This window comes from Balaenoptera musculus, chromosome 4 (genome assembly GCF_009873245.2).
Source record: "Balaenoptera musculus isolate JJ_BM4_2016_0621 chromosome 4, mBalMus1.pri.v3, whole genome shotgun sequence".
Taxonomy (NCBI): Eukaryota; Metazoa; Chordata; class Mammalia; order Artiodactyla; family Balaenopteridae; genus Balaenoptera; species Balaenoptera musculus.
The window spans coordinates 24207056-24223857 of record NC_045788.1 but is presented as its reverse complement, the minus strand read 5'-3'; the positions used below and the strand labels follow the sequence as shown (position 1 = coordinate 24223857).

The following is a 16802-nucleotide window of genomic DNA, read 5'->3' as shown; positions in this document are numbered from 1 at the left end:
CCGTGATACACTAACTCATACTTCCCACAAAATTCTCCTTGTCTTGTGGTGCCAGACATCAAAATGGCAAAGTGATATTTGTCAAGGATTTGGAAAAATCACTGTTTGGTGTGAATCTGGACCGTAAGGGAGCGGTCATTAACTAAACAGTCCTTCAGAAGCTGAAAGAGTTCATTAATGGCCCTCCTGAAACACAGCCCTTGACCCTGCAGGGCTGTTGGCCCTTGGGAAGGTGAGACCCTGTGGTTCTAACTCAAGCTCAGTGAACTTCTGGCCAGAACCACTTATTATTAAAAGGCAGCTTTTCTAACCTCCCAGGGTGCCTGGAATGCCCCCAATTCCTGAAGTCATTATGTTTTACAGCAGGTTCTCCTGACAGAACTTCATCAGCCTTTGGCAGAACATAAGCCAGAATAATGGGCAGGCAGATGCCAGAATGAATTCCAATGTGTACACACAATTCTTGGCCCCATAAAATCAATTCCTTATTCATAATTAGGCAACTTCTTGAAAAAGGGCAGGTTGGTAGAGTTATTAAAAGATAAATAATAGATAAGGATCCACTTGTTTCTTTTTTGTGGGGGAGATAAAAAATTTTAAACACAAAATAGCACTGTAATTAGTTTTTCTTCTACTTTCTTACCTGTGAAACTCAGGGCCAACCAAACAGAGCAGCTTTTACAAATTTCCAGCACCCCTCTATGTTGTATTTCTCCTTAAAATGTATCCTTCAGAGCAGAATGACAAGGCAACTCTAGATAGATGGGGAGAAAAGAAACTAGAAGCACCCGGACATAAAGGTCACAAGATGCGTCATCCTGTGGGTTTTTGCCCGTTTTCCAAACTGGATTTAGGGAGCAGACCTGAAGCAAAAGTTGCTAAATGCCTAGGTACTAAAAGGAGTGTCAGGGGTCCCCAGCACTTAGAACCACACACCTCCCAACAGGCTTAATTAGCAACAGAATCAGCCTCATTTCCTCCAATTCCTACCCCATCTCCTTGGTCTCAAAACAGTGTACGAAAGGAGTGGGAAAGAAAAGGGTCCTCCTTGGAGAGACTGCAGTGTTTGAGGTGTGAAGCTGTTACCCCTCCCCATGAGGGAGCTTCCTCTCCCCTAAGTCAAATGGAAGGGACGCCACTGGAATCACCCAAATAGATCGAGACTGCCTGCAAGAGGAAGGCTGCCAGCTTGTCCCCGTGGGAGGAACTGCCGAGGGGCTGAGCCCCTCTCAAAACAGAGCAGGGAAGGAGGTTCTTGGATGTGGCTTCTTGGGGTGAGAGAGCAGAACACGGGGACTGACCTACAGATTTCTGAAAGGAGTCAGCTGGAGTCCTGTGTCAGCAGGACCTGAAGCCTCCCTAGTTTGGTGTGTTTGGGGCGTGGGCAAGGTGAGCCCTCCTAGAAGTGTGCTCTGTGGCCCATGGAGGGTGCTCAGGGGTGCCCCAGCTAAAGGGGACTGGAGATCAAGAGAGGTGTGAGAGCCGCCGAATTCCCCAAGTGGCCCCTGATCCAAGCCATAGAAAAGGGCTGGGAATATATAGAGCTGGCAGGGCAGAAGGAAAACTCAGTGGTCCATGTGAGGGGATTCTTAATAAATTGGAGGTGCCACCATGTCAGCAGGGGCTTCCAAGAAACGGACCAAGCAGGGACAAGAGTGAGGCCAGGGACCCTGTCCATTGTGGCCAAACAATTGGCCACAAAAGGTGGAGAGCTTGGCTCCCCATCACTCCTCCATGCCTCTATCACCAGGGGGCGCTGGTGCTCAGGAGGGAGGTGGAGGTGAGCATTCCTGAGCACTTTTTTTTTTTTTTTGGCTGCGTCAGGTTTTTGTTGCTGTGCGTGGGCTTTCTCTAGTTGCGGTGAGCGGGGCTACTCTTCCTTGTGGTGCGCAGGCTTCTCATTGCGGTGGCTTCTCTTGTTGCGGAGCACGGGCTCTAGGCTCACGGGCTTCAGTAGTTGTGGTGCACGGGCTTAGTTGCTCCGCGGCATGTGGGATCTTCCTGGACCAGGGCTTGAACCCATGTTCCCTGCATTGGCAGGAGGATTCTTAACCACTGTGCCACCAAGTGCACCACTCCTCCCTTTCAAGTCATCCTGCCTGCTGCTCTAGAATATTCTGCAGGGAGAAGAAGGACCTTGCTTTGAAGATTTAGGTTTTAAGCTGGACAGCACTAAGTTGTGATAACCGAAAGGAACTGAACAATGGAATGTGACCAAGACATCATTAATGGACCTATACACCCAGCACAAAGAGGATTCAATATAGTACAGTTGGAAGAATCAAGAACTCTGTAATAAACTGGTGCTAGTAGTTTAAATTTTTTTGTTAGGGATTAAAGATTTGGCAGAGAGAATGGAAGGTCCTTTCTGTATATCTTTGGCTATAGTAATCATCTTCCCATCTTTTTCTTGATTACATTCATAGAAATTCAAAAAGGGATGTGATGTATATGCTTACAACTTTCCTTCTGGGCTTCCCTGGTGGCGCAGTGGTTGAGAATCTGCCTGCTAATGCAGGGGACACGGGTTCGAGCCCTGGTCTGGGAAGATCCCACATGCCACGGAGCAACTAGGCCCATGAGCCACAACTACTGAGCCTGCGCGTCTGGAGCCTGTGCTCCGCAACAAGAGAGGCCGCGACGGTGAGAGACCCGCGCACCGCAATGAAGAGTGGCCCCCGCTCATCGCAACTGGAGAAAGCCCTCGCACAGAAACGAAGACCCAACACAGCCAAATAAATAAATAAATAAATAATTTTAAAAGGTGCTAATAATTTTTAAAAAAACAACAAAAAAACTTTCTTTTTAAAATTTTAAAGTGGCATTGATTCATGTTAACTAGAGAAGTGAGACTGGACTGGGAGATAGAGAAGCAGGTTGTCCCAATCAGGCACCCAGAATAGTGAGTAGATTGTGGGAGTTGGGAGGACCTGTCAGAGGCGAGCATCATTATGAAAGAAGGCTGCCCAGGAGCCTGAGGTTGTTGAGTTTCTGTGAGTAATTATGGGGAAAATATTTTAGCAGTAACAGTAAAGAGTAACAGGAGTGGGTGGTAATGGAAGCCGGGTGGTCTTGAGAAAGATTGTAAGAATCAGGAGAGAGATGACTCAGTAGGGTCCAGAATGGGAAGGTGGCCAGAGTTTTGGAAAGGATGGCATTGGCGGCAGTGATGGTGGTTCCATTTATAGAATACTTTCTATACATTATCTCATCTTCACTCTCAGCATGATTGCAATAACTTCTTCCCTACTTCTTCTTCTTTCGTTTCCTCCTCACCCCCCTTCTCCTTCTTCCTCATGGCTGGCATTTATTGAGCATATGTGCCACATGCCATTCTCCACAAAACAATTTGTATGATCAAATGATCCCTGATACCAAGAGAGTCTAGACCAGGGACCAGTCAGAGTGTGAGAGAGACAGGTGATGACATCTCAGTTCTGTTTTGGTTGAGGTACTGATTGGACATCTAGTTTGGGATACCTCTTTTAGAACTAAACCAATCTCTCAGTTTGAGAAAGAGACGGAAAGACAGACAAACAACACGATGACGAAGAAGAAGGAGAAGAAGGGGCAGGAGGAGGGGGAGGGGAAGGAGGAGGAGAAAAGGAAGAAGGGGAAGAAGAAGGAGTAAGTGTAGGAGGAGGAGGAGGAGGATGGGTTATTTGAAGAAGGATGATTAACTTAAGAAATGCTTATCTAGTTCTTACTGTGTGCCAGGTACCATTTTGAATGCTTTATAAACATTAACTGATTGACTTCTCATAGCAACCTTATGTGATAGGTACTATTATTATCATCCTCATTTTATTATCATTTTTTAATAATCGTCATCATAGGAAACTGAGGTGCATATAGTCTAAGTAACTTGGTCAAGTTCACACAGCCGGTAAGTGGCAGAGCTGAGATTTCAACCCAGATCTCAGATTCAGATACTATGCCCTTAACGCTATCTCAGTTGCCAGGGGGTTTCCTGTAGTAACATCATAAAGATGAAAAGATGGGTTGTTGAGAAACACTGGAGTTTCGATGGTGTCTGTGAGTCTTAAATGATACAGCGAGCAGTGTGATCCTTGTTCATGTTGCTCTCATCAAAGGAATTTAGGATATTTCATCCATTTCAAAAATTTTGAATAAAAGATATGCATATTTATTTCTGAGACTGTATGCAGTACACTATCATCAAACTAGTTTTTGGTGAATAATCTGTTCCTGAACAGAATGAATCAGAATCAATAACCTGGACTTATATCCAATGTATAAGATGAATATTTAAACACCACTGGGTATTTCTGGTCATGTCCTTTTCAAGGATATCGGTTCTATCCAACTCAAACATTCTTTTCCAGAAATCTGCAGATCACAGATCTATCTTCACCAGCACGTGCTATAAACAGTGCCTCTTCAGAGTGGTGTCCCAAAGAGCAAGCACCACACAGATTAGCAGGAAGTCCAGTTCCTCTTCCCTGCCTCTCCCCGCTCTGATATTTGCATCCACTAATGGTTCAAGCATCTCCCTTGGTGCACGGGAGGAGGTATTTCCCTTTTAAGTCCAAAGTGCTGAAACCGTTAGAACATGATCTTCCGTCCTTTCTCAGGCTGAAGTTAGAAAACTCTACAGACGCTACCCAAACCCTTGGTCATTTCCAAAAACACCCTCTGCAGCTGCTGCTCTATAATCCAGAGGCTTAGTGTTGAAGCTGCAAACCAGAGCCCAGAGAGATGCCTCCTTTGCCAGGGCTTAGAGCCTGGAGGAACAACTTCCTAAAACCCTGGCAGTTGGGAGAGATACAATGTCTCTGGGACCTAAGGCTCCTGCTTTCTTCGCCTCACTCTTCACCAGAAGCCAGAGGCCTTTGCCTGCAGAATGTCCTCTGCTAAACTTGGGGAGATGTAACTCAAGTTCAGTCTCCTGGCCTGTTCTTGTCCTGGGGCACATCCCTGTCCAGGCTGCTGAGGACACTCCTTTCCTCCTTAATCCACGGAGCCAAGGGCTCCGCACAAAACGTAACAACCTACTGGCGTCACTTCTGTGGCCGTTTCCTCCCTGGAGACCCTGATGTTCCCGTGCAAAAGTGACTTGTCCCTCTGCAGCAACCTGGAAGCACAGTGTGCCGGGAGGGAAGCCACACCCCATCGGCCCGTAGTTGGAACCAAGGCCTGGTTCAGCCACAGCGCTCTGCTCTCTCTCATTGCGAGCCTGTGGAAGTTCTTAGCAGAATGGTGATGATCATGGCAGTGGTGGTGACGATGGTCAACATTCATTGAGAGCCTATGTTTTGTGCACATAATCAGCACTCAATGAATGGCCCTACAACCTATAAGATAAATATATAGGTTTGTTTTGTTTTTTTTTTAATCTTAATGTTTTTTTTTGGCCGCGCCCTGAGGCATGCTGGATCTTAGTTCCCCAACCAGGGATCGAAACCGTGCCCCCTGCAATGGAAGCACGGAGTCTTAACCACTGGACTGCCAGGGAAATCCCTCTTATTTTTTTTTTATAGGTTTTTAAATGTACCTCATATTCTCACACATTTCTGTGGGATACGTACTGTTATGGCCATTTTATAGACTTTGAAACCGAGCCTGAGTGATGGAGTAACTTAACCAAGGCCATACAGCCAATAAGGATGAGATCTTTGAGGCTCAAGTTAAGGGTCTCAAGTGTTAACTTCAAGCTTGGATTGATGACCCTAAAAGTACCCACAACATGACTACATAGAGTCAATGCCTAATAAAAAATCTTGTAGATGATGATTCATTTTCAAGATGACTAGCTTTTGCAAGCCTCTTCTCTTCCTTTATTTCTTCCTTATTTCCTTCCTGCTTTCCAGTCAGCCTGCCCTCGTTCCCTCAGCCTTTATATAGCCTGCCACGGGCCGGGCATCAGGCTGTGTCCTGGGCATACAAGGAGGAAAGAGGCCCAGGCCAGGCCTAGCAAAGCTGAAGTCCAGGAGCAGGAGGCAGGCATGAAAGCAGGTTTCCAGGAGAAGCCCTGCGTCTCACCTGCTAGTGGGATGGGAGAGAGGGTTCTGCTGCCCCATGCAAGGTGCTCTGCGCTCTCCTTGCACGTGGGAGGGTGCCACTCGTGTTCCATCCACACATGAAACCCAGGGTTCTGGTGCCTGAACTCCTATTGCCCTTAGAATCAGAACCACACTCACTCAGCAGTCCTGATGTGGGTTCATGTTTGCCTCCCAACAAGATCACTTTTTCAAGGGAGAAACAAGAAATCTACATTTTGAACTTAGTAGCTATATGATCTTTATTTCTCTGACTCTTAGTTTCTGTATTTTATTTTTAAAAAGGAGGGGGGAGAAAAGAAAGAAAAGGACGGATAACCATATACTTGCCCTAATTACCTGGCAGAGATGTGATAGGATCAAATACAGTTATAATGCAGGCATAAAAGGACTAAATATTACATAAATGTGAGGGCTTTTGTATATTCTTAAGGTGGAATTTAAAGCTCCGAGTGATGCCACCTACCTGCCTTTACCCCTCCGCCAGTGCCCACATACATGCTCCCAGGCTCCAGCCATAACTATATAGTTCCACTTTGAAGTGCCCTCAACTCTCCTGCCTCCTTGCCTTTGCTCCCACTCTTTCCACTACCTGGAATGCCTGTTCCCCATCACTGACTGTTGACTTGCTTAAATGCCATCCCCTTTATTCTAAACTAGTGCCCCTTTCCTCATTTGCCCCATTAAATGTTGCACATCTCTCACAGTCACACTCAGCTCTGTGACTTGAGCTAGTTGTCATCTCAATCTTAGGCTTCTCTGCCTATGCCTTGCATATGGTCAGTAAAATGTTTGTTGGCTCAAATTCTGCTTCTCCTTTCCATGCCCTTCCCTGCCAGCCTGCCACTCCCTGCATCGAATCCATCACCTGGTACATAGCAGGTACCCCATGCATCCCGACTAACATCCTGAAGTGCTTTAGGGCTGGCAAATCAATGAACGAATCTCCATAGGTCAAGGAGAATTAAGCTCTTCCCTTTAGTTAAATCAGATCTCACGGGGAAGGTATGAAATTTGGCTGCACCCTTTTGGGTGGGGATCAGAGCCCAGGAAGAAAACAGCATCTCCCAAAATGCAGACTATGAACCAGTGGAGATACCCAGACGATTTTAGGTGACACAAAGGGGAACTTTTTTTTTCAAACTTAATAATTACATAATCTCATGTGTATTAAAAAGCAATATATGAAGCAAATCAAAACTATGATTTCATAAATATTATTTAATAAAAGCTTTTGCATTTGAATAAAAATGAGTTGATTTAAAAACAAACATTACATAAATAATGATACGGAATATGGCCAAAAGAAGTGATGGTGGTGCTTCAAGCTAGGGAAGCATCGAGACAGAGAAAACACTTCCAGCGAGTGCGAAGGTGAAGATGGGGTTGAAGAGATGCCTGTTCTAAGGATCAGATCTGCTGGGAGCAGCCTTAGGAATTAACAGAAGTATTTACAAAACTGTGTTACTGTGCAAAAACCTTTGTTTGAAAGACAGACAGCAACTGGAATGTTTCCTCATCACTACTGTTTTTTTTTACACAAGCAGCCATGGGCACCAAGTTTCAGAATGGCCATGGGGTTTTACACCCTTTCCCAGGACTGTCAGCTATAAAGGACCCAAATATGGGTTTGCTTTTCCTTTTTTCTGCAAAGCACAACACTTTACAAAAAGAAGAACACTTCAAAGGCAGTCTCTTTCTCACATAAATATCAGGGCTCCATTTGAGATCCACATTCATCTTCCTTATCCAATTACATGATCAAAGCAGAAGTGTTTGAAACAACCTAATCAAAAAATGGGCAGAAGACCTAAATAGACATTTCCCCAAAGAAGACATACAGATGGCCAAGAAGCACATGAAAAGCTGCTCAACATCACTAATTATTAGAGAAATGCAAATCAAAACTACAATGAGGTATCACCTCACACCAGTTAGAATGGGCATCATCAGAAAATCTACAAACAACAAATGCTGGAGAGGGTGTGGAGAAAAGGGGACCCTCTTGCACTGTCGGTGGGAATGTAAATTGATACAGCCACTATGGAGAACAGTATGGAGGTTCCTTAAAAAACTAAACATAGAATCACCATATGACCCAGCAATCCCACTACTGGGCATATACCCAGAGAAAACCATAATTCAAAAAGACATATGCACCAAAATGTTCATTGCAGCACTATTTACAATAGCCAGGTCATGGAAGCAACCTAAATGCCCATCGACAGACGAATGGATAAAGAAGATGTGGTACATATATACAATGGAATATTACTCAGCCATAAAAAGGAATGAAATTGGGTCATTTGTAGAGATGTGGATGGATCTAGAGACTGTCCTACAGAGTGAAGTAAGTCAGAAAGAGAAAAACAAATGTTGTATATTAATGCATATATGTGGAACCTAGAAAAATGGTACAGATGAACCAGTTTGCAGGGCAGAAATACAGACACAGATGTAGAGAACAAACGTATGGACACCAAGGGGGGAAAGTGGTGGTGTGATGAAGTGGGAGATTAGGATTGACATATATACACTAATATGTATAAAATGGGTAACTAATAAGAACCTGCTGTATAAAAAAATAAATAAAATTCAAAAAAAAAAAAAAGGAGAAGTGTTTGGCCTACTTTGGGGGTTTAAAGACATCCAGGGAAAATTGGAACCCACTCCCCCGTTCTCTCTTAACTAGTCTTTAGACACAAAAAGTCAGGTCAGAGAGTTAACGTACTCTCATCATCCGAGCCACAAGAGATTCAGTTACATCTCTGTAAAATCCTGTCTAATCTCAAGTCAGTGTGTCTGGTGTACTGTTTGCTCTCTAAGAGCTACAAAGTCCCTCCCAGCAGCCGCTGAGAAACTATTGATTTTGTCTGATTAGCTTTGAAGACCTTGTATTAAAATAAAAAGTGCAAAAAAAAAATCTGAAAAGTTACTTCATTAGTCTCCCGAAAGCTACTGGTTCTAGCACATCTGTTCATTTTGATGCTATAATACAGAGCTCATGTTTCCTAACATAGGACACACCTTGTCCTTTACATTAACACTGTGGGATTTGAGGCCCCAGTTACAAAAAAAAAAATAACAAATATGACATCCTCAAAAATATTTAAGTGAACAGACTGCTTATTGGTGGATTGATTTTTCTCTGTGGATATAAATCTGTTGGCAGCCACCAGAATTGGGGTATAAAAGATGACCTCAGGCAGCTGCTGCCATGTGTTTCAGTGGGAAAAGGAGGGTTTTTGTCTCTCTCCAGGGGTTAATACTGTGATGCTCTGAGCATCCTCTGGGCGCTGTTTCTGAAGGGTTACACTGGAGAGGAGCAATGCTTTGTGGTTTATGACAAGATCACAGCAGAATATTTTGTGCATGCTGTGATTTGTATCGCCCATTTGTGCACAGGCCATAAAAGTACACTTTTTATCAGGAACATTTGTGAATATATAACAGCACTGAAGACATATGGCCACTAAATAATTCACAGTTATCTATCATCTCCTCAGCAGATTCCTTATACACCTACCATGTTTTAATGCCTAGTTTGCTCAGAAACAATATTCCTTACGACCCTTCCTATATAAAAATGTTTAGTAACGGACAGCAATATATGGATACAATGGAACTGGGTTGTAAGGAAGCGGAAAGCTTTCTGCCTTCTCCACCTCTCCCTGTCCTCATCCGTTTCCCCTGAAAGCTTCCAACCAGCCCCTAACCTCGTAGGAAAACGTGCCCTTCCCAAAAGTGGGTGCTAAATTCTGACTTCTGGTGTTTGGGCCACGAGATGGGAGTCGCTGACTAACCTTCACCCTCTTCTCTTTTCAGTTCTATATCCATTTACAGTCCCAAGGAGAATCCGAATGCATTTGACGCTGCGGCATTCTTCCAGTCCGTGGGGAATTTCCTGGGGATCTTCGCCGGCTCATTTGCAATGGGGTCTGCGTATGCTGTGGTCACGGCACTGATATCCTTTGTCTTGTGTGGAAAGCTGGGGACTTGTTAAGAGCAGTCAGCTTCCCTGGAACGTTTCTGAGGACTGACAAATTCCAGGCTAGGAAATGGTTAGACAGTCTTGTTCAAGTGCAGTAGGGCACCACTGGAGCCATCTTGATTCCAAGCCACCCCTCGAAGCATAGGTCGGTACCAGTGGAAGAGGGGCCCAGGCTCTTTTCCTGTCCAAGGCCAGTTCTAGCACTGCTCATACTGTCTGATCCTAGGATAGCAACAGTCTTAAAAAATTCCCACCTAGGAATATAGGTGGCCAGGGGGTATCAGGCTTGGATATATTAAGGTCAAGAGGAAGAACTGAAGATCCAAGGTCAAGAATAAAACATGATTGACTGGGAGTGATAAACTAAGTGTTCTCTGCCTCCTTTTCAAACTTGTATCAATCACTAGTTCACAGGGTTGGCCAAGCCAAAGATCACTGTGAGTTTAAACGAGAATCCACAGCTCTTTTATGGAAGGGGAACAGCAAGCAAAGCAGAAATGATGTTTGCCATATCCAGGCAATTGTGTCATCTTACTCCCTCTTTTTCAGCAGAGAGGTGGGAGGATGGGTAAAGTTCCTAGAGGATTTGAGCCAGGGAAAGAAGCTGGTCTGGTGAGCTCTTCACTCACAGCAGTTGGATGGGACAAAAATAAGTCAGATTTGAAGAGGAAAGCCAGAAGGCTAATGTCAAGTGTTAACTGAGGCTACAGAGAAGAGGCAGAACAAAGGACCAGAGACCTTGGGGAAAAGAGAAGTAAGAAAGGAGAAAGATGCAAGAAGGGTCAGGGATCAAGGCAAAGAAAGCAAAATGTTGGGGTCTTTTTTCATGAGGACTAGCCTAACAGTTCACTGAACAACTGCTAAAAGGCTAGGTTCTACTAAGGTTTTCTAAGATAAGTCAGAAGATGAATAAAACATGGACTCTGCCTTCAACTAATGACAAACTTGGAAAGACAAGCTCTACAGTAAGAGTTGGTTGGCAAGTGAGGGCTAAAGCTGCAGCCACCTTATTAAGATTATACGAATTCAAATGATGATGAGGCCACTGTGTCTGGGATAGTCCAACAGACTCTTGGCCAATCTTATGATTCTGGAAAATAATCTGAAAAGCAGTATTTACATGCAGAGTAGGACTTGGGCTTGACCTGAAAGATGGGTAGGATACAGGCGAAAGTCACATGATAAGAGATTCAGGAGAAGACCAACATCCATGGAGGTGTGGCAGAGGGGGCACTGACATGGCACATGGCAGTTGTGCCTGAAAGGACCTGAGGGCTCAGGCTGGTGAGCGGTGGAAGATGAGGGGACACAGGTGGGATGGAGTCAGCTTGTGGAGTATCTTGGAGTGTTATTCAAAGGAGCCCGGGCATCTTTCTATGGTCCACAATTACTGAAGGTTTCTGCTCAGGAGAGGGACACAATGAAAGTCCTGTTTTTAAAACATAAATAAGGAACTGGTATGTAGGGTGAATGAGAAAAGGAAGATTAAGATCAAGGAAAACTGTGATGATAACCTGTGGGGCGAAATCGGGCAGGAGGCCAATGTTTAGAAGAATCTCTAGGACTTAGTGATTGGTTGGTACTAAGAGATAAGGAAGAGGAGAGAATCAAAAGACCACCCCAAAGTCGTGTCCTGGAAACCTTGGAGAATGTCAACTCCACTGACAAAAGTAAGTCGGAAAAGGTAGGGCTGACTTCCAACTAAAAATAATGATTAACAATCTACCCAGTACTGGAGATATGTCAGGCCCCCTACTACTTGTTTTACATGCAATAACTCATTTAACCTTCACAGTGGTCGTATCACACGTATTACTTTTACTGGACACTGGAGCTTAGAAAGGGTAAGCTATTGCCCAAGGTCATACAGCTTGGAAGTAGAGCCAAGATCAAACCCAAGGAGTGAAACCGAGAGACAGACCATGCTCTTGATCACTACTCCCTGTTGCCTCTTAATTACTAAGTGGAATTACGATGGAGGCCACATGTTGTTTGGAGTAGAGTAATAGTAATGATCACAGCATTTAGTGAATGTCTAGCATGGGCCTTTATATATATATCTTCTTATTCGAATTAACCCTGTAAGACACAGGGTTACACAGGAGGAAACCGAGGCTCAAGAAGGTTAAGTAGCTCACTCTGAGTCACATATCAGTAATAATGAGCATGATATTAATTATGTCATCTTACATATGTTCAGAACTGTACCGTGTGCCAGCCATTGTCCTTAGTATTTTGCATAGATTATCTCAGATAGTTTTTATAAGAACCCTGGCAGGGAGATACTGTTATTCCCCCAATTTTCAGCTGAAGAAACTGACACATAAGGTTAGGCAACTTGTCTAAGGCCACACAGCTAGAATATTTTAGGGCAGGAGTTTAAAACCAGGCCTTTGGTCCCAGGGATGGCACTAGGTGGAAGGGCTGAGATTGGAACATTTTTCTGCCCAGTGTGCAGGGAATGTATGGACACATAAGTAAACAAATTGATAAGGAAGGTAAAAATTCCTGGAGGCTGGAAGTCTGCCCGTCTAAGCTGATACAACGAATACGAGCCCAGGTAGAGTTGCCTTCCAGAAGCCACACTCCCAACCATGACATTATCCTTAGTATTTTGTGCTTTCTAAGACTTTACAAAACATTTTTAATATCTTCATTGCATGTTCCTCTGCACATTGTATGAGCAGGTATTATTCTTATTGCCAGTTCACCTAGGATACAAATAAGGCTCACAGAGGTTACCATGCTGCTCAGAGATCACACAGCCAGTGACTAGCAGAGCCAAGACTCAAACCCAGATCTTCTAACGCAGAGGTCATACTTTTTGCTTCCTTGCCCTGCTGCCAAACATCTCTTAATATGGAATCTTCCTTACACTTCGTTGTAGAAACATAAAAAATGCAACAGCATAACATCTCTTTATCTGTCAGGGCATTTTCCGCCTAGCGGTGGACACAATTACAATGTAGCCCTTTCCCATCCATCACTTACTCCTAATCATCTCCCCATAGCCCATTCTCTGCCTGACTCAGATCACTGTGCCTTTTGTTCTATTTGCAATTTATAGACTATTGACCAAGTGTCATCCTGGCCAAAATGAACCATTGCCTGCCAAAGGGCATCTTGCTCGACCTAGAAATAATACCCATTTTCCTCCATCCTACTTTTACAAAGAGAGTCCAGGCAGTTTCCCTATCACTGAACATAAATGCTCCTCCTGATCCAATTTCTATCCCCAAGAGAGAAGGCTCTCCAAGGTGATCTGTCCCCAGACCAGCACTCCCTGGGCAGCAGTGACCTCCTGCAGTGTTGACACACTGGCAGCGTCTCACCCAGCCTCACTCCCCTCGGCTTTGTTTTCCCAGATCTGCCAGTATTCTGAGGGGCACACCCCAAGGGCTGAGGCCAAATTTTAGAAGTTTTGTGTCTACACTTAGCTGATTTTATCCTCTTAGTAAGACGTCTTTTTTATCTGAACACCAGTTTGCATTTTTATAGGAGTGTTCGGCCCGCAATGAAGCATGACTCCTGCTGGCCTTCAAAGTAAAGTCTCAGTCAGAGTTACGGTCAGGTCTGAAAATTAGTTCTCTCATCTAAAACACAACCAGATTCGTTTTTCTCAGCCAAAAAGGAGATTTGTTCATAAAAGCAGTTGTTATTTCCCTTAACGCGCCTTTGTCACTTGACCAAGTTTACCAAACTGTGTGAGTTCCCTATGCTGGAAACGGGCCTGTTTTTCCTCCTGTCTTGGAGCGCCTTCCTGTCTGCCGAGGCCGCTGGCCTAACAGGTCAGTGTTTCGTCCAGCGCAGCAAACTGGATGTGTGAACACATGTGTTCCCCTGCCTCTCCCCGTGACCCCCTCCCTGACCCAGCCGGAGGTGGAATGGAGGCCCTTTTCTATAGGTTTGTGTCAGAATCAGCCTCTCCTGGGCACCCTGGGGAGAAGAAAAAAAAATCATCCATTTATACAACAGGTCAACTGAAAGTCTCCAAACTGCCGTTTCCTCTTCTCTCCTTGCTGGTCAGGAAGGGGATGTTGAAATCTATGAATGACTGGTATACTGAGGTGATGGCTGACTTTACAAATAGGAGTCTCTGCTCAGAGTGTGAAGGGATGCACAGCCGCTTTGTGGGAAAGGGTGGTGGCCTTCCATTGGCTGTTAACAGCAGCGCCCACGTAGGCAGCCTCTCCTGGTGTGCTCACCTCCACACACAGCCGTGTTTAAAAATCTTTGCATACGCTCCGTGGCAGGCCAGAAAACAAGGAGCTCACTTGGTGGCTTCACGGTTTAATTAATGTCTCTTACTGTAGAAAGTCTGTATGTAGAGTCCTCTGAGACGCAGCAGTTGATAGAGAGAGAGGCAGTCCCTAAGGTCCCAGGGGCCACGCATCCTTGTATCTGGATTCGGCAATTAGATTGCCTTTCTGCAACAGCGAGGGTTTGCGCTTGGCTAGCTGCAACGATTGGGTACTTTTCCATGTAGAGGAATCACCGTGGCTCTGAGCAAACTTTCAAAGCTGTTTCTCTCCTTTGGCTTAGCTCCTCGCTTCTCCCGGGTTTCAGGCCTGGATCCCTTGCTGCTCACTACATCTTAATTGACTTTCAAGTGGTGAGACTCCCCCCGCCCCCCTCCAAAGTACTAACTGGGAATAAAGTATGCCTCCCTGGGTACTTGCATTTTAAAAGGTGGTACTTTAAGTGTAAATAATAATAAAAGTTGATATATACTGAAAGCATACCATGAGCCAGGTGCTGGCTAACTGCCTTTCATGGATTTTCTCATTCATTTTCAGAAGGACCCAAAGTTAGGGACTATGCCCAGTTTACTCAGCCAACAGTAAGTGATGGAGCTGGGATTTCAAATAAGGAGATCTGATTCTAGAGCCTGGGCTCATGGGTACCAAGCACTGCTACCTTGAATGAAATTCTATCTATAGAATATGAGGCAGGCCCCCAGGAGTAGGAAGATATTTGGGGCCCCAGAAACCTGCCTCGTCCATTTGCTTCTAGGCTGGTTTGGCCTCTCCTGTGAAAGCCATGGCACATCTTTTTTGTAATGATAATCTGTTGCTCTGGGCAGCTGACCCACCTTACTTCATAGCCATGGGAACCAAGCTATTTCCACAGGCTTTGAGGGTGTCTGTTGCTGATACAGACAGCCACCTGCCAGTTATTACGACACTATAATCAAGACTGCATTACCAGAGGCCACCCTACCAGGCCCAGTATCATTCCAAACCATTCTAACGCAACATCCATTATATTAGAGCCTTACCATGTTATTAGAAAGGTTGCTAAAGAGCTTATGCATTGCAAAGAAAAAGGATACGAGTGTCTCTTAAATGAAATAGTGGAGGAAACAATTTACATACGTCATTCAAAAAATTGTGGTTCCCTTTCCTCCACATTCTATGCCCTTTTCAGCACTTACCATATTGTAAAATGATGTAAGTAATGTTAACAATAAGAATACGTATTTGACCTTCTGGAAAGGTAAAGAAGTACCTTAACTCACCTGATATATTTTAGTCTACTGTTGATCGTTGTAATAAACACACACACACACACACACACACACACACACACACACACACACACACACACACACACACACACACACACTTACATACACACATCCCAATGCTTAAGATTGTTTCTGTTTGTGAAGATTGTCTATTTCCTGATGCAGTTCAGCAACATCTTGTTTTCTTAACTGTTTTTAAGGTTATGGTCCACGTATACACTCTTAGTTTATCTGTGCCTTGCTCTTTTGCTATGCTTTTGACCTGATACCCTTATTGGATACCATGCAGATCACTTCTGAGGAGCCAGCGTCATGGGGTGGGTCGATGCATGTGTGGGCCTTGGTAGCAGAAAGACCCAAATGTCCACGTCTGCACCCAGGGGAGCGCTCATCCAGAACAGTACTCCAGATTAAGCAACATGCCCGAAAGGCATTTGATGCAAATCAAACTTTAGGTGTGAGCATTTTGTACTGCCAAGGACCAAGCCTGCTTAGTCCAAATTACTTATGTGTTTGTTTGTTTATCATTTAATCCTTGCCTATTTCTAAATTGGCTTTGAGACAACTCATAACATGAGCCCTGCATATCAAGGGACCGTTTAGTTGAGGCTAGACACTCAAGTGCTTCGGGATAGAGTTTTTCTGCAAAATAAGGCAGCTGTTCATTGCTGTGGTTTGGCAACAATAAATATAGCTCCGAGCTTTCTGGCAGCCAAAGCCAAAAGGGAAACATGATGAGTTATATAGGAATAATACAGTACTATAAAAGGAAGTTACAATTATTTGTAAAAATGGGCAAACTTTTTTTCTAAAACTTTAGGGGAATTTATCACACGCATCTTTATGTAAGGGCCTTTGAGCACCATAACAGACAATGCATTGTTTTAGGGAAGGTGGAGATCCATTCTTCATGTAGTCATTTCTCATATCAACCTTCAATAAAATCTGATAGTGTGGAATCAAATTATATTCTCTGAGGATATTTCATGCAGTAAGAAGATCTTTTTATCTCTAATCTACAAGTAAACTAATATAACGCAAAACTAAAATCTAGAAAAACATTTCAGAAAGTGCTTAGCGAATGAACATATGACAATGAATATAGTGAAGTAAATGAAATGAGCTATTAAATAGTTTATGAGTAACTGTAGTGGTAACCAACCATCCTGGGGCCCTGAATGGGTTCCCTGACAACACATCATGTAGGACCTGGAAATGGTGTTTACACACAATGGGTTCTCAGCAGAATTCCCCCAGCCCCGGC

General features: G+C 44.2%; 1 protein-coding gene across 3 annotated transcripts in view; it reads left to right on the top strand.

Annotated features, from left to right (window-relative positions):
- Positions 1–16802, top strand: part of SLC9A9 (solute carrier family 9 member A9) — a 541542-nt gene that overhangs the window by 247987 nt on the left and 276753 nt on the right. For all 3 annotated transcript variants that reach the window (XM_036851048.1, XM_036851049.1, XM_036851050.1), the window contains exons 7-8: positions 9846–9984; positions 13694–13799. In XM_036851048.1, coding sequence (XP_036706943.1) covers positions 9846–9984; positions 13694–13799 — 245 coding nt within the window. The remainder of the gene's footprint in view (positions 1–9845; positions 9985–13693; positions 13800–16802) is intronic.